At 42.8% G+C, this 18,933-nt stretch overlaps 1 protein-coding gene across 1 annotated transcript in view; it reads left to right on the top strand.

Moving 5' to 3' along the window:
• UBR3 (ubiquitin protein ligase E3 component n-recognin 3) overlaps nucleotides 1-16,393 on the top strand; it is a 390,465-nt gene extending 374,072 nt beyond the window's left edge. The window contains exons 37-39 of the mRNA XM_082260312.1: nucleotides 7,522-7,731; nucleotides 10,319-10,458; nucleotides 14,666-16,393. Of these exons, the coding sequence (XP_082116438.1) occupies nucleotides 7,522-7,731; nucleotides 10,319-10,458; nucleotides 14,666-14,783 (468 nt within the window). The 3' untranslated portion in view covers nucleotides 14,784-16,393. The remainder of the gene's footprint in view (nucleotides 1-7,521; nucleotides 7,732-10,318; nucleotides 10,459-14,665) is intronic.
• Nucleotides 16,394-18,933: the final 2,540 nt, after the last annotated feature.

Genomic DNA, 18,933 nt, shown 5'->3' with positions numbered 1-18,933 from the left:
TCCAATAGGATTACAATATATCAGTGTATTTGTGTTTTTTACTTTTCAAATTTGCCACCGGTTCCACCCCCCTGCGAGTGTCATGTCGCAGGAGACTGAAGCCGGGGCTCACAGCATTGGGCGGAAGATCCGGCTGCCGTATGCTGCAGGGACACATCGTGGGATCCCGCAGACAAGGTAAGTACCCTCTACCAGGATCCAGCGATGCTCCCTGACGGTACCCCGAGCCACACTTGGGAATACTGATAAGGAGGTTAAAGTGTATGTAGAGTAGTCAATAGGCTATGAAAAGGTTAAAATCTGTCTCTTTATTTTTTTTCTTCTTCATTTCCTGTCCTGAAGACTTGACAGTAAAGCTGCTAATTGATAAGTCATCTTTTTTTATTCAACTAACAGGTTGAATGAAAAAAACTGATCCAATTTCTCCATCCACACATTTGAGGTGGATGGGGAACCCTCCCTGCTTAGCTATTGTATTGTGACAGGGAGACTTCCCTGCCATCAGAATACACAGATCAGCGCTGCAGACTACTATAGCCTGCAGCTCTGATCAAGCAGCTAAAATCTGACAGGCCAGTAGATGGAATTCTGTTCAACCAGAGTGCCCGTACAAGGATCCAAATTCATCCAGTCCATCCTGCACCGGCTGAATTTTAATCCATGCATGGGCCAGCCTAAGTGTGAGAGGAAAACTTTTTTACAAAGTAAGGGGAATTTTACTTTTAGAGACTTTTGTCACCAGAAAAGGTATTGCCATTGAGAGATTTAAAAAATATAAAGATCAGCGCTCAACTTTTTAACAGGGGGACCACTAGATGTAATATAAATGTATGTAGAAAAGACGTGCCTTAAAAGAATATTGAATGGTGATCAAATTAATAAATGTGTCAATAAAAGTGTGTTCAAAAATGCTGAATGTATAAAGTGATGATAGAATAGATAAATGTATACAAAATAAATCCAAAGATGCAATGCTGAGTGACTGTTCAAGTAAACCAAACTCATGTGCGACTCTATACGATCAAATAAATCCAACTCGTAAAAGTGTAGAACATGAGTGACAGTGACAAAAATAAAAACAACTAAATATAGCAATATTAAGCTAAAAAAGTGCTTCAATAGTCCATAAAGTGCGTATATTAATTTAACAAATATTCATGATAGCAGTCCCAAATGAAGTAAATAAAGTGCAGTGTGCCAAAACAAATCTTTCTATATATGGTGATCTTTCCAATCAACTCAAAAAAGTGAAAGGTGCTCTTCAAACACAGCAAGGTGAGTGTATCCCGGTGAGCATACAATCCAGACACCGAGTGCAGTGGCCGCTCACCTCCACAACACTCAGATTGAGCGTTAGATATAACAATCCTGGCAACCCTTTTCAACTTGTTCGCTAACAACCCAGCGTGCTCCAGCAGCAATGGATACAATAATGGAGATATCGCAGCATAGGAAGCTCAGAACTGCCTTAATTCCTGTGTTGGTAACTTAAAAAGAGAGGCTCTCATGGTGCAGAAATGTAGGGTAGTATTTATTAACAAACAATAGTAGTGCAGGCTACTCACATTACAGTCGATAAAACAAAGCAGGTAGTGTCACAAACCGCCGATGCGGTGCAATCCGAAGCTTCCGGTCACGGCCGAAGACCGGAAGTGACGTCGGTACGGCTTACTCTGACGCGTTGCGCTACGAACACCCTTTGAGAAAGCTAAGTAAGTAAGTAATTTGATCCATTTGATCGCTTACCTCAAAATCGCGCATAAGTTTATTATTTCTGTTTTCATTGAGAGATTTACCTGCACCTATATTCTTCTGATGAAAACTGTATCACTTTCTGTCTCAGTGACAGTGGCCACAAGTGAATCATCTATGTCCATGGATGGGTGGATGCAAATGGAAGCATGTCTTTTTACATCTGCTTACATCCAATGTTTGCTTCCTTTTCTGTTTTTGTAGACCTAACCTGATGATGTCCATTTTTAGCCAAGAAACATTTTTTTTTATATAACATTTTCCACCTATGACTATTTTCTTCAACAACTGATAAAATGAACATGTGAAAAACAGATGTTTTTTGATTTTTACCTTGACTGAAGGCAGATGTACAAACCAGTTTAAACTTATGTAAAAATGTAGTTTTCATGCATTTTTATTTTCATGACAGAACTGAAAACGCTTGTGTGAAAGGACCCTTGAAGTGGAAGTTCAGTCAAACACTAAGGGCTCTTTCGCACGGGCGTTCCGTATGTCCGTATATTACCCCATCAGTTTGCGGGTGATATACGGACATAATGCTTGTCAATGGGATTGCGGATGTCAGCGGATGACCATCCCCTGACATCTGATTTGTGTCCTTTCAGTTCTGTTCCGTTTTTTGGAACGGAACAGAACCCTATTTTTCCTCCGTTAAAAAAACAGAACTGATGCAAAATCGGATGTCAGCGGTGTCATCCGCTGACATCCGCAATCCCTATAGACTAACATTATGTCCGTATATCATCCGCAAACGGATGGGATGATATGCGGACATACGGAGCGGATGACACACGTACAAAACTATTCTATTGTCATAGATGAAGTGTGCGGTTTAGCATTGCCCTGATGAAATATGCAAGGACTTCTCTGAAAAAGACATTATATGGATGGGAGCATATGCTGCTCTAAACCTGAATATATCTTTCAGCATTGATGGTGCCTTTCCAGATGTGGAAGCTGCCTTTTCAATACACACTAATTCACCCCCTTACCATCACAAATACAGGCTTTTGAACTCTAAGCTGGAAGGTCCCTCTCCTGTTTAGTCCAGAGTACTTGGTGCCCATGGTTGCCAAAAAGAATGTCAAATTTCGATTTGTCTAACCTCAGAACAACCTCAGAACAGTTTTCTGCTTTGCAACAAACCATTTTAAATGGGCTTTGGCCCAGAGAAGATGGCAGCATTTCTGGATCATGTTCATATATGACTTCTTGTTTGCATGATAGAGCTTTACCTTGCATTTTTGGATGGCATGACAAACTGTGTTCACAGACAATGATTTCTTGAAGTATTTCTAAGCCCATGCAAGTGATATCCATCACAGAATTATGCCTGCTGTTAATGCAGTGCCATCTGAGGGCCCAAAGATCACGGGTATCCAACATTGTTCTTCAGGCTTGTCCCTTGCCTACAGAGATGTCTCCAGATTCTCAGAATCTTTTGAGGACATTATGTACTGCAGATGATGATGTTTTTAAAGTCTTTGCAATTTTACATTGAGAAACATTATTCTGAAAAAGTTTGTAAATTTTTAGACAAATTATTTCAGATAACAAATACGCTTTTTTTTTACAATTTTTAGCAGCTTTTCACAGATTGGTGAACCTTCCTGTCTTTTCTTCTGAGACACTCTGACTCTCTAAGATACTATTTTATACCCAGTCATGTTACGGTCCTGTTGCCGATTAACCAAATAATTTGCAAAATGTTCTTCCAGCTCTTCCTTGATTGTACTATTTATTTGCCAGGTTTTTATTGCCCTGTCCTAATTTTTTTGAGATGTGTTGCTGCTATCAATTTCAAAATGACCTTATTTTTTTCATAAAATGGTACATTTTTTTATATTTGATGTTTTTTACTTTCTTTTGTGAATACATTTTGGGTTTATGAGATTTGAAAATCTTTCTATTCTGTTTTTATGTAGATCTTACAAGGTGTCCTAACTTTTTTGGAATCGGGGTTGTACAACCCTCTGTACTCTGAATAATCTGCTCCTAGGGAACACATTGCTCATTAAATTCAATACAGTGCAGGTCTCATAACTTCAAACACTACCCCCTAATGGTGGCTAGGAATATCTTCAAAGTGAGGGTGGTTGTAGAAGCAGGCTGTGCTGCTAGAAACAGGGTTTCTCTTTCGTTCGACAGACACAGCACTCCATAAATCATAACTAGTGGTTTATATTGCCTCCTTCATGGGTAGGACTAGCCAGAACAAAAAACACCTGACTACGCCAATGGGCCATCCTTAGTTATATAACCCCCCTCCCCCTCTCTGCTCTAGGTAATCAGTTTTATTCTGTCTAGTCAGAGGTAAGGACCTAGGCTCCCGGCTGGTACCTCTGGTCCTACCAAATTTTTTCCTTCCCTGCATCTTTTTTGTTTTTACTCTCGGGAAATCTACAATTAACTGCCGGGCTGGGCGGCGCTCCAGACAGAACTCCTCGCAGGGTCGCATACAACCGGGCTTGGGTCTAAGTCGCAGCGGTCCCTTGGCCGACAGCTCCCCTAATTTGGTGGCGGGGAGTTCTGTCTGGAGTGTTACCCGCACCATGGAAGGGTAAGGGTAAGTGCAGTCCCTTCTTTCCCCTTTTGGTGGTTTTCTTTGGAGTGGACTTGGGTAACCTCCAGGGACGGTTGGACCTGCTTGCAGGTTCCCTCCTCCCATCCTTAAATCCCTCACTGAGCTGGGCTTCCCCCACTCCCATCTCCCCGTCTGGACCTAGAGTCTGGTGGAGGTCCCAGGGCAGAGAATGCAGCATCCCCTGGGGTCACCCCCGCTATCCTGGTATAGTGTGTGTCCCGCCCTGGTAGTCTGGATGGGTCCCAGTGTAGGACACCCCTAGGTTCATGCCCTGCTGTTTGCAGTGTGGGTATAGTGCAGGGGGTCCCTGTGTAGAGTGCACAGCAGAGTCTGCCCTAAACATGTGTCCTACCTTCGGGGGGGGCCTTGCAGAGGGTGCAGGAAAGATCCTGGCAGCATGCTTCAGTGTTTGTAGCTGATGGTTGTAATTTTCCCTTGGTCTGGCTGGTCTCCGTTTGGCGGCCATGTTTTTGTAGTCAGATGATGTCACGGGGGCCATTTTCCCTTAGTCTGCTATATGCTGGAGACAACTGAAATCTCGTGGGGATGCCAAAACTCCTCCTCTTCCTTCTTAGTTTCCTCTTCCTGTGGCCAGCACATATGAACAGGGATAGCGTCCATGATGATGCTGGGTTGGAATTCTCTGCACTCCTCCGGTCAGAAGGGTGAGTCTTTGGGGGTCCCTGTTATCTCTCTCTCTCTCTTTGCTGATGGGTACCCTGAGCCTTGAGGGGATCCTTTTAGTGATGCAAAAAGATCACTTTTGTACTGCAAGGTCTTCCTTTCCTTATGGAGCCTCAGGGTCACATCTTCCACACTGGCCCCCTCATGGAGGTGACAGGTCCATCGGAACCCCAGCTTACCATGGTTGCACTGACGGCGGTCCTGCAGTCCTTAGTGTCCCAAGTGGAAGTGGCATGTGAGCAAAGGCCCAGGAGGAAGCGTCCCCCGCCTTCCCCTGCTCAGGATGTCTCGTCTGATTCTGAGCCTGATGCCACCATGGACATGGCCTGTCCAGGGGGATTTATTTATCACACACACCCAGATCCATTTGATAGTGAAGATGATTCCTCCACGGTCGCAGCAGCAAATGAAAAACCGCTGGTGTACGCACTTATCACTGTAGTGGGTAAGACTTCAAAGATGGAGGATGTGGGCTGATGTAGCCACTGACATGCTGTGTCGTTTGGTGCGCACAAGGCACATCGTACTCCAAAGGTGTTTCCTTATGTTCCCTTTTTTTGGACAGGTTTTCCTGTAAGTAATAGGAACAACCAAAATTACTCTTTGTGTTCCCCAAACATTTTGCTGTAGGGTACACTTTTGAGGAGTCACTTTTAAAAAAGTGGGCTAGTCCATCAGTGGTGGACCCTCCAGTTTCCAGGTTGAACAAAGCAACCATGATCCCAGTAGAGGAATCCCAGTCCTTTAAGGACCCGGCTGACAAGAAAGCAGAGGCTGTGGCACGCAGCATGTTTACTATAGCTGGTTCGGTATTGCAGCCAGTCTTTGCATCAGCCCTGGTGTCTCAGACCCTAACTGAATAGGCCAATCTTTTGGGGCCAGGGCCTGGGGGATGAGCAGGTCCTCGCTGCCTCTGTTGATTTAGTGGACCAGTTGGTCCATGGGCTGCAGTTTATTTGTAATGCAGCTTTGGATACAGCTCCTGTGCTATTGGAATTGGTGGCATTATCCTGTTGCAGTCCCTATTTAGTGGTCCATAGGGAAAAAGTGGTTCTTTGTCCCTGTCCATCATTCCTGCCCAAAGTTGTCTCTGGCTTCCATTTGAATGAGGACATTGTGTTGCCTTCCTTGTGTCCCAAGCCTGTCATCCCAAGGAATTTGCTTTGTATTCCTTTGGATGAGGTTCGTGCAATTTGGGTGTATCTGGCAGCTACTGGGTCTTTTCAGAGGTCAGACTCGCTTTTTGTGGTTACAGACAGACCAAGAAAAGGGCTGGCCACTTCTTTGGCTACCATCTCCAGATGGCTCAGACAGACGGTGACTCAGGCCTATTACATTAAAGGTCAGGTTCCACCTTTCCCTGTCACAGCACATTCTACTTGGATGCTGAGTGCTTCTTGGGTCATTCGTCATCGGGCATCAATATCGCAAGTTTGCAAAGCGGCCACTTGGTCGTCGGTGCATACCTTCACAAGATTTTATAAAGTGGATACTTTGGCATCTGCGGATGCTTCTTTTGGCTGCAAAGTTTTGCAGGCTGCTGTTTAAGAGGGGCTGTTCCCTCTTGAGGGGTGTTTTTCTTTAAACTTTTATTTTGCAGACAGGGCTCCTGTAACCCAGTTAAGGCTCATGTGTCCTGGTTAAGGGCTCTTATGTTTAGCCTTTGGTTATTTTCCCCACCCCTCATTTTCCTTTTAGCACTGCTTTTGGACATCCCACTAGTTATGATTCATGGAGCGCTGTGTCCGTTGATGAACAAAAGAGAAATGGGATTTTTGTACTTACCATAAAATTCATTTCTCTGAGTTCATCAACAGACTCAGCACCCACCCCTATATGGAGTTTTGATGCTTCTAATACTGCTTGCTTCTAAACTGATTACCTAGAGCAGAGAGAGGGGTTATATGCCAGCTGAGGACGGCCCATGAGCGTAGCCAGGTGTTTTTTGTTCTGCCTAGCCCTACTCCTGGAAGAGTAACCCACTGATTATGATTTATGGAGCACTGTGTCCGTCAACGAACTCAGGAAAATGGATTTGACGGTAAGTACAAAATTCCCATTTTTCTTCCAAGAAGGTAACCCGCTGGGATTTGTTCAATTGCAAATGTTATACTTAGAAGTGAGCCTAAACTGTATTTCGAAATATCACAACCTCACAATGAATGCTAAGGTTCAGGAAGTAGAGGCAAAAAGACAGTTTTCCCAATCTGTCAGTAAACCTAGAAGAGATGACTGAAAGGGAAGGGTAAACTAGCACTATGACTGTCACTAGAATTGTGGTTCTAGGTTCACGGGTCCATTTTGCAGCAAGGTTTATTGCTCTTGGATGTCTGTGTCTTACCCCTGGTAGCCTTTCAGCCTTTGATAGCTGTGCAGAAATTCAGCCCTGCCAGTAAGTAAACTGCTAACACTAATTTTGCATATTGAAAACCGAGCATATATGTATTCCTAGCGTTCATTCTGCATAATTGGCTTAATCCATGTATTTTTATTTCCAGGCTTTGCTCATTCAAGAAACAAATTGGGACTTGCCACGACTTCTCCAGTTGCCAGAAATCTACAACTGCATATTTCAATATTACCATAGGAAGGCCTGTAGTGTTTGTACTAAAGTTCCCAAGGACCCAGCACTGTGTCTAGTCTGTGGCACATTTGTCTGCTTGAAGGGTCTTTGCTGCAAGCAACAGAATAACTGTGAATGTGTTCTGGTAAGACTTTTATGCAGTGCCTTACAATGTACATAGACCCTTTACATCAGCCCCTGCCCCTGAAAGAGCAGTCTAAAATCTTTATTTGTCATAGGGAAGACCCACACTCGGTCCACTTAACCTACCCTTTATTAGACTCTGGAATGAGACCAGGAAACCCAAACAACCTTAGGGATCACATTCAAACTTTATGCAGATTTGTGCAGTATGACATTTTCGGGGGATTTTGAACTCTGAACCACAGATGTTCAGGGGAAGACTGCTTAGCAGATAGCCGCTGCATGATGTTTGTAAGTAATGCTATTGCAGTATAAATATAATTTTATAAAAATACCAGTTTGTCTTCTGAATTTTTAGGATTCTTTTCTGGAAGTGTCTTTACATCATAAAAATAACATAAAAGGACCAACTTGTTCAGTTTTTCCCCACAAACCTGGCTGTGAAATGTCTTGATTACATATCATTTGCTAGGAATTCTGTAACTGCAGAGAAATTATAAGTGAGTCACTGTTGCTGACAAATTAGTAAGGTGTAAGTTGTACAAAACAAAGCCTATTGGGCATACCCAGGCTTGAGAAAAACAAATGGCAACAAGAAAACAGACACCTAGAGCTTGAGGTTGGTAACCACACTCAAATCTGCTGGTAGGCACTAGGCAGATGTCGGGAGAAAACAAAAAAAAAAAGCTTTCCACAGTGTACAGATTTAAGCAAAATCAAATAATTTGTGACAAAGCAGTGCTTATCATTGGGGCATTACTGCACACAACCGTATCCCTGGACTGGTCCAAATATCCCACACTTTGGAGAATTTTTTAGGCCCTATACAAAGGTCAATGGACAAGGGTAGAAATTTTGGACCAAAATCTTTTACCAGGACAATCCCAAAACACGTAAAAACGTTCCAGGATCTGCTGTACAGTGCCACCATTGAGAGGAGTGTGAGGGATAAATCTTATTTAACCTTTGGGGAGTCATACTAGCTCATTATGAAATACTTGCCTAAGAACGAAGCCCCCGCAGTGCCGACCACTTACCTGTCCATGGGCGACATGTTCTGTCGCCCTTCTTCTGGGTTTGGGGCATCCGGCCATCTGATTGGCTGGAGCCGAGATGACGTCATACCCGCGGGAGCCGATGGTGACGGCACGGGGCTCTGAAGTAACGGCACGAGCGGCCGTTCCTTCAGAGCGCATGCGCCAGTGATGTCTGGCTGCATGCAAAGTAAATATCTCCTAAACGGTGCATGTTTAGGAGATATTTACAGTACCTATAGGTAAGTCTTAATATATAGGTGCAAGTTGTAGAGAAGGGTTTACTTCCTCTTTAAAATCCTTACAATGTACATTACCCAGAGGGGAATGTTTTTTTCTCAACAAAAGTTTTTAATTTTTTAATTTTGATAAGTAGAGAATATTCAGAACACCTGCCAGGTTTTTTTTTGTTTTTTTTAATTGCTGTCCCCTTCTCTAGTTGCCTTATTTACAGTTATCCCCAAAAGTGAGAGAGAGTCACAAATTCTGGGTTGTCACCAGAACAGAAATGGGGGGGAATTCTTCTAGGTAACTAGTTCTGGTGACAGCCAGGGATTCCCTCACCATGAAGTGTTTTCCTCAACCTCCTTGTTATGGCTATGGTACAAAAAGTCAAGGGAAACCCCCCAATAGTACATGTGTGGGGGGTAGTCAGCTTACAAGTCAAAGGACCCCCCCCCCCTCCTTTATATTGTATAGGTTTTATAAATTCCTGCATATGAAAATTAAAATCACATTACCATAATTGGTTGTTATAATTACTTCATATCCATCCAATCACCAAATAGTATTATAACAATGACGGCGGTCCATCTGGTGACTTGATGTCTGGAGATGTCCTTGACGATGTGTCATGAAATGATTTTTTAAGTTTTTAGCTTGTCCAGACTTATCTCTACAATATATGTATTTGCCTTAAAATGGGATCATTCTAAAATGGCTGACAGTGGTACAAAATGGCAGGTGATGAGGTGATTCAGCAAGGATCATCTATAATTTCCCAAGGTAGTAGGTAAATTGTGCTTCCCATAGCAGATGATTAAAGTGGTTCTAAATTCTATGCATGAAGGTAAAAAACCTTTGTGCAGGCAGGTTTCTCCCCATCTCCCCCCCCGCCCACCCATCCCCCTCACCCTTACCGAAGCTTCCTCTGATCCAGCGAAATTCACGATAGCCTTGGCTGTCCCGGGACTCTCACTCCTCTTTAGCTGAGACAGCAGCGGGAGCCCATTGGCTGTCAATTATAGCCAGTGAGCCAATGAGAAGGGGGGGGGGGGGCGAGCCGCTGGTCTTTGTGTCTTATAGATGCATGGAGCAGCCGATCAGGAGCAAGCACTCAGTGGTGCCCCCCAGGGCATACGGCTTTCTCTGGGGGGACCGGAAAAGAAGAGGATCTGAGCTGCTCTGTGCAAAACCACTGCACAGAGCAGGTAAGTACAACATGTTTATTTTAAAAAACAAAACTTTAATACCACTTCAATTGTAACCGGCACTAGGCAAATTATGGCAGGCATCTAATTGGTAGCATTTCCTTTGCTTTTTATCTTTCTACAGCATTCCCAGAACTGTGGTGCCGGCACAGGAATATTCCTGCTGATCAATGCCTCTGTGATTATTATCATTCGGGGGCATCGCTTCTGCCTCTGGGGTTCAGTGTATCTTGACGCACATGGGGAGGAAGACCGAGAACTCAGGTAATATTCTGATTCTATCACATATTGGTAATAGATTTTTCAGCAGACCTTTTATTATGATGTGGAATGTGTGTATGTATGGAAGCACAAAAGTTTTGATGTTGACTGTGGTGTTGCATATGTTGTCTTTTCTGGAAATTTGGCCCAGCCAACAAATTGCTGCATTGTGTGCAGTGGAACCCTTTCCCATCAGTGCCATTTGTCGGGGTAAATTACATCATGCTGCATTTTTGCCAACCTTAGTCATATCATTCTATTAATTTGTCTTTAAGTGGTCCATTCCCACTGTGGATGCATCCGCTAAAGGAAAAAACGGTCTTTAAGGACCCACCTGATAAGCGGTTGGAAACCCTTTCCAGAACTCTACCGGTGCATATGCATAGAACATTTTGGATAAAGTGCTGGACTGCGCACCAGTGTTGGATCTGCATGCCCTTTGAGGAACAAGCCTTGTTCAGACCGGCTGTTGACAGTATTGTCAGGAACACTACTGGTGGCAAGAGCACCTATATAACCTAGCAGAAGAAAGCTAAGGAACAGAATGCAATGTAATCCCCCTGTCTGCCTATCAAGAAATGACCCTCCTGCTTCCTCAACTTTAGTGAGGCCATGCAAGCTTGGAGCTCCCCATCCACCCTCTTAAGTCTGCCAAATCCTCAGACAAGCCTTCCTCCCCATGAAGGTATGCCCCCACTTTCCAGTAAAGAGGACTGTCTGTTGACCTTTTGTGGATACTTGGACAGATGCCTGGATGCAGTAAGTGGAGTCCCAGGGTTACAAAGTCGAGTTTAGTTTCTTGCCCCCTCCTTGTTTTCTTAATTCCAACCTATGTGTTTCTTCATGAAATCCTCTAGTAGTCGTCTGGATGAGGGTGTCATTGCCCCAGTCCCTGCGGCAGAATGGTACCAGGAGTTTTACTCCAACCTTTTCACTGTTCCTAAACCCAAAGGGGGTATTTGCCCCATCTTGGACTTCAAGGCATTATTTACATTCAGGCCCAAAAGTTTCAGATGGCATCCACCAGACCTGTCATTGCCTCCCTTTACCAGGGGAGACTTTCTGGTTTCTCTGGACATCAAAGATGCTTACTTACATGTCCCCTCTTTATAGAATACCAATACCTTCTGCGCTTTGTGGTAGGACAAATACACTACAGGTTTACGGCACTGCCCTTTGGCTTTGGCCTGTCCTCTGCTGTTTGGGTGTTCCTCAAGGTGCTGGCCCCAGTATTGCACTTGTTGGAGGTCCATTGTGTGATACTTGGACAACCTCCTGTTGAGGGAACAGTCAGTGAGGGCTCTGTTAGACAACTTATGTGGCTGTCCAGACATTAAATGTTCCTTCCACAAGAGAAACTTCATTCTGTCTGTTCCCAGTTTTGAAATGTTTAAAATCGGAAGTCCTCTGACTTCCCACTTTTGCATGAAAGTCTTTGGGCTGATGGAGTAGCCTCCTCGGAGGCAGTGCTTTTTGCCCATTTTCACTTGGACATCTGCAACACTAATCTGTCATCATTGGACAAATCCATTTTGGAAAGGCTGATTCCTGGCTTGATTGCCCAGGAATCCAGTTCTGGAGTCAGGGGAAGTCTTTTCTCCCCATCTTTTGTCAGATTCTCATAATAGACACCTGCCTGTTTGGCACCTAATTGATGCAGGGGACAGAGGGAGAAATCTGGTCTCCCAATAAATATTGTGGGCTTTAGGCAGTTTGACACTCCTCTCAATGGTGGATCCTGTCCTAGGCAGAACTGCACATCTCTTGTCAGCAGCATACATTCCAGATGTAGAAAGTTGGTAGGCAGATTCACTCAGCTGGCAACCTGTGGATCCCAGGAGAATGGACTGTATACCCAAAGGTGTTCCAAGTCTTGTGTCACAGGCGGGGTGCTGGATGGTGGACTTCTTGGCCTTCAGGTTCAATTAAAAACTGGACAGATGTGCATCTAGGTGAAGGGAGTCGCTGGCAGAAGCAATAGATGCATTGGTGGGTCTGTGGCATGAGTACATCCTGATGTGTGCCTTTCCTCCCCCAATAATTCTGTCTCTCCTGCTCTGCAGGATTGAGATGAAGGGCATTCTGGTGATACTAATTTCTGCCATATCCTGGCACTGCAATTTTCTCAGAGGTCTTTGGAATTAACATATATTGGTTCTTGGCTAGCTATCCAGTTATCCATTAGCGCAGACTATAGGATTTTGACTTTTTTGTGATATTAATTGCCCTGTATTGTCCCAGGCGGATTTTTTGCGTTGACTTGTAGCAGGACACACCATGGGCCATGGCAGACTGGGACAGATCTAATGGCTCAAAGGTTGATTAGCCATCCTGCTTCTCTGTCACTGGCTTTAATGGCATGGATCATGGCTAGGCAGTCCACTTACCACAAAGTCTTATCATTGGAAGTGGAAGACTTGCTTTACCTGGTGTAAGTCTAGTTTCTCCATGGGACACATCCTTTCCTTCCTGGAGTGAGATCTGGAGCAGCAATTTTGCTCTCAGCACCGTCAAAGTTTAAGTCTCTGATCTCTGCATTCTGTTTCAGTGACTTGTGACTTTGATTACGACCTATGTATCTCATGTGGCTCCCCCATCTCTTTCCCTGTTGCTCCATTGCATCTGAAGCTGGTTCTCCCTGTCTAAACTGGTGGCCATGTCTTTCAAAAAATTGTTTTTGGTCTTGCATGGGAGCATTGTGGTGTTGTGGACCAAGACTCTTTACTGCCCAAGGAAGTATCACCTTATCAGAAAATTGTTCTCCTGTCCCTTACTCTGGCTCAGTCACACTTCTTTTTTCACAAAGACCAATTTCCATTTTTGCCATTACAAATTAGGCCGGATAAGGGCACACCAGCTTCTCGTTCCACCATTTATTGAAGGCTCAAGCAAGCCATCATTTAGGCTTATGGTCTCGAGGATCAAGTTCTCCCTTTTCTGTTCCTCACTGCACTAAGTCTGTGAGCACCTCTTGTGCTTTTCGGCATCAGCCCACTGTTTCAAATATTGTAAATTTGCCACTTTGTCTTGTTGACAAGTTTGCAAAGTTCCACCAGGTGGATGTTTCTGCTTCATCTGATGCCAACTTTGGGAATAAAACCCTTTAGGCAGCTGTAGGCAGTCCTTAGTAGTTTGTTATTGCGTTGTGCCTGTTGTTGCCTCCCCCTGCCCCACCTCAGCTGGACATCGTTTGGACATCCTGAAGGTTCAAGAGTTCCTATGTCTCTTAAAGGATGTGAAAGAAGATAGAATTTTTACTCCCTGTAAAATTATTTTCTGAGCTAACATTGTCATCTCTCTAATGATCAGGTAGGTGATGTAGTAAAGCTGAACCAAAAAGTAGTAGTTTGCTTGAGGTTTGTAAATCACAAGATTGACCCAACTAATTCACTCTTTTTATTAGCTAAAACTATTTACATATATGTATTTCAAATGTATATTTAGCTGTTTATCTGGCGTTCCTCTTTACAAATTGGTTGCTAGCAGGGCACATTCATGTCCATTTCATTATCATGTGTGAATCTTCAAATGGCTTCTTGTGTATTGGATTTATGAAGTCTGTCCAACTGCCACAGCTATTATTCACCCTGTTAGAGTTTTTTAATTTTTTGTATAATCAGGAAAATTCACTCTGGTATTTGGAGTCTAGGCTAGAAGATTTATTTGAAGTTCTTCCCCCCTCAGTTTCTATAGCTGCCTGCCATATTATGAGGGTAATGTTGAATTCTATATATTTAAATGAATGGGGGCAAAGCCGCATTGGGGGGGAACATTTGACAGCTTTATTTCCTGATAGTTAACGAGTCAGCGTCCCACTTCTATTCATAACTGAAATATAGTTTTTGCTGGATCCTTAAGAGCCGGTTCACATACAGGCGACCCGACTTCCCGGGGCGACCTGTGAAGTCGCGGTGCACAGCTCGCACCGCGACTTCGGAGCGTCATGCACGGACTTCATATCATTGAAGTCAATGCAGGTCGCCCCAAAGTAGTACAGGACCCTTTTTCTAAGTCGAAGCGACTTGTGTCACTCCTATTAGAACGGGTCCTGTGCTACTCTATGGCAGGCGACCCACGGCGACTTGTCAGGTGACCAGGTCGCCTGACAAGTCGCCCCAGTGTGAACGGGGTCTTAAAAAAAAAAAAAAAAAAGAGCGAGCGAAAAGGTGAGTTGTAACATAAAGGTTTTTTTTTTTTTTTTCCTCCACAGGCGTGGAAAACCTCTGTACATTTGCAAGGAGCGATACAACATGTTGGAGCAGCAGTGGGTGACGCACACATTTGATCACATAAATAAGAGGTGGGGCCCCCATTATAATGGATTGTGAACATCAGTGCAACTACAGATGGAATTTCAAGAAGGGCTTTCTGAGGAGAGGAAAGACCAGTTCAAACCTCGCCTATACAGCTAGTTCATTTGGTGCTGTTGTGCTAATGCAAATGCATACCCAGCACTGGAGGCATAAGGTACAACAACAAAAAACAGGAAAACAATGTACATTTCTACAACCCTGCAAAAGAACACTATGACCTGCATTGTCCAGAAAGCACAACGATTAATGAATGTTCAACGCGCTTTACTGCTTCTTTTGTGTAAAATTTCTTTGTAGTTTTTGTACGCTTTTCTTTTCCTTTCTTGCTTACATCCTTTATTTGTGGAGCTCTGCAGTGAGTGGAGGCTTACTGACACAAAAACTGCACAGGTCAGCAAAACAGGCCCACATCATTCTCCAAGACAAGCCAGCAGAGGATAGCAAATATTGTGGACATTGTGCTGTGACTTGTTAGAATTTTTTAAGTTTGGCTGTTAGGCCTTACCTTTTATTCTAATCATCCTTACATAAGCGATCGCTTAACTGGACTAGGTTAGTGTGGCAAATTGTGTTATTTAGAATTACTAAGTGGGACTGCACTTTTAAAAGTTACATAAGCTCACTTTAGGCCAAGCTTGGGTGTCTGCAGCCTACCAGTAGCTAAAGAGAGGAAAAAAAAAAAACTCAGCTAGCTGCAACTAAGCATGCTGGGTTTTGTAGTTCCTGAGTAACTGGAGGCCGTGGTTATCCAGGTGTGCTTTAGATTATTCTATTGTGTGTTTTCAGTCCTTCCATGTATGTTTTTGTGTGCGCGTGTTAATATGTAATGAGAAGTTCATTGTAAAAAATAATTTTTGTTTCCTGTGAAATATTGTATAGTTACAGATGGTATACAGATGTTATAACAGAAACCTTTTAAATTGAAATGTAATCATATATAAATACATCTGTATGTGTGTATAGAACACAGAAATACATGCATTCAGGGACATTTAAAAAAGTGCGTTATTTTGCTCAGAGTCTGTTTCTAAAGCTAAAAAGGCTTGGATAAAACTGAATTCTTTCTCAGGAACTGAAGACTCTCACTCGATATATAAGAGCTGTCAGATACGTTGTGACAAGACTGCTGCTGTTTTCTTTTTCTTTTTTATGAATGCCATCTTGTTTTATTTCTGTACTTTTCAAAAAGGGTGGGTCTCATTACACACCAATGTATCACACTAAGTTTATATGACAACACTGGCGATGTGCATCTTATTTAAGAAACATGGCAGAGAAATTTTAAATTAAGTACGTGTATTCTTCCCTACAGTCATAAGTACACCTGAGTGTCAGCGGGACACTTTATTAAAGTTGAACTCCAACCCAAATTTATTGGGGAAGGGCTAGGATCTCTTTTGTGTTTTTATTGTCATCTCTGTGCTCATGCTTCCCTAGACTAATCCATGCACATTATAATCTGATCATACAATCTCTGTACAAGCAATGTAAGATCTACCAAAACTATGTAATATGAGAACCTACCTAAAATATCCATTCAATGTGGATCCAATCAGGCTCTTGCTCTGCAGACTTTTTGGTAGATCTAAAGATGATTGTACAATCAGATTGCAACATGTGTGGTGAAATTTTTCCTTAAAAAAAAAAAAAAAACGAACTGCTCCGACCAGAGCCGCTGCACTAACTATATCTGCTGTTAGTACAGTGATCTCCCCTACTGAGCTGTTGTGTTCTGACAGGGGGCGAATCCCCCTCCACCAAAACACTCTGGTCAGCGCGCTCAGCCATTGGCTGAGAGTGCTGACCGGGAGCTGGTCGGCTGCTAGTCTTCCAGCATGCTAGTCTGATAGAAGTCGCCTAAATGGCCGGCTTCAGTCGGACTGGCTGCCATAAACATGGGCCGAATATCAGCCAGTTAGTGTTGAATAGATCGATGTCACCAGACATTCGGCACATTTGTACTAGGCTTTACTTGGGGACACCCAAGGAGTTACTGCAAACTGAGTGTCCTTTATCTCTTCTTAGCATCACATTATTTTATGCTTATGGTTGATCAGCTAGATAGCAGTGAAACTGTCATCAGTCTACATTGGGTCCGCCAAAGCATCATATTGAGAAAACACTCCAGAGACAGGAAAACGGGACTTTAAGCAGGCCATACATGAAACGAAATGTGTCTGGTTCAAGAGGGATCGGCCGAGATTCGATCCATGTATGGGCAGGCTCATTGTGCCATCCATTGATCTCAACTTGGGTACAACCAGCCTGTCTGATTTTTTAAAATTCAATCACTGCTAACAGCTGTAGTCACTAGCAGTAATCGTGTTCTGTCCATAGGAAAGGCTACCTGTGCCACCCTCCACCAGCAGACAATAGCACCGTGGGAGGCATTCCCAATCGACAATGATTGTGTTGATGGGGAAATCACAATTTTCTTTATTTCCACCTGAGGTGGAAGGAAAAAATTGAATCATCTATGGGCTGCTTTTGTTTACCCTAGTGTCCTGACTTACTCCAGAAATATTAAGAGGATCTAAGTCTTCCCTACATTCTAAAAACAAAGAAGCAAACAAAAATCAAATCTTGGCCTCTATGTTCCACTTTCTTTAGCCTAAAAATTAGTCAATCTCTATGTAGATTCGCTAACCATAAAAGCATTTTAAAAACCTATTTAGAGTGCCAAGTGAAAAGATTCTGTTTTCATGGCCTTGGTGCTTCACTCGATGACAAGAGATGTTACTATTAGTACAAGAACTATGGTATCAGCTGCAAAAAAAAAAAAAGTTTTATTGGTCATCCTAATCGTATAAGTTCTTTGGGTATCTAAGAGGCTAAATACTGATTTGTGAAGGACTGAGCAAACATTCGTACAGCTTTGTCGTGAGAGAGCCATTCATTGGAACGTGCCCTTGGGGTGTTGTATTATCATTCATGCACACAAACAGCAAAGTGTTAACAAATGATTTCTTCCAGCCTCTTCAGATAATATACCTGTGCGTTTCAATGAGCAAACAGATGCTGTTAGTAAAGAACAACATACGAAATTCTGGTCTAGCAATAAATGATCAGTCCAATCTTGCACTGTATGACTTTCATACTCTGACCTAATTTTCGACAGGCATACACAGTAAGTTGTTTGTTATGATACGTTGGATTTCTCCACATGACACCCTCATTAACCCATATTTACTGTAGGTGCCTTAAAAGTTCAGTCTACCCAAAAGTAATGATACCTCAGTTATAGAGGAGTCTCACTGTAACCTGAAATGTAATTAGTTGATATGACTTACTGCAGTGTACACATCATCATTGCTGTTTGCATTTCCTTATTGCACAAGGCTTAAACTGTCAGTAAAAATTATTGATGTTACAATAATAATAACAGATGTATACATGTATGGAGTGCATTTGAAGATTTTATCATGCACTCTAAAACCTTGCAAAAAAAAAAAAAAACTATAGTTCAGCCTAACGGAAACCTGTGTTGTGTGAAAAACAAGGGTTGCCAATGCTGACCTCTTCTGAAGATGCTCATTTCTGTAGGTAAGTATTGAAGCTTTTGGGTCAAGTGTGCAGCTGCTTTTGGTCCGCTATTATGCCAACCCAAAAGCTTCCATAATGTCCCATAGCAAGTGTGTATAGACATTACCTATGACGTTACCTATGTTCATCAGTGGCTCAAAGTATTTCAGCTGTAAAATATAAGTAGCATGAGCCTACCGCCACTGGTCCCATGGAGCATCTTCTCTTCGTGGGTCACCACCTCTCTGTCATCGCATACAATGCAGGACCAGCTGTACTACTACAGTTTTATTGCTGACTTCAGTTAAGCCTGAAGTGAAAGGATTGGCTTGACTGCATGACAAAAGTATTTTAAATTGGAGGTCAGCAATTAACATGAAGGTCGTTGTGTTTTTTTTTTTTTTTTTTTTCAAAGCTAATGGACTGCCTTAATGCATTGCACGTTAACATGTGACAACAACGCACAAGAACCGAATGGGCCACTAAGGTTCAAAAATCTATATAAAATTTTTAGCTACTTTCAATATAGAAAATGAAAGGCATAAAAAAGAAGAATGTAGAACTAATATAAAAAAAAAGCAAAAAGAAAATGCCACTGTGCTAAATAAACTTCCTAGTGACTGTTTATATTTTACCTGTTGTG

This window comes from Pelophylax lessonae (genome assembly GCF_965119305.1).
Source record: "Pelophylax lessonae genome assembly, chromosome: 6".
Taxonomy (NCBI): domain Eukaryota; kingdom Metazoa; phylum Chordata; class Amphibia; order Anura; family Ranidae; genus Pelophylax; species Pelophylax lessonae.
This window is presented reverse-complemented; position numbering and strand designations above follow the sequence as displayed.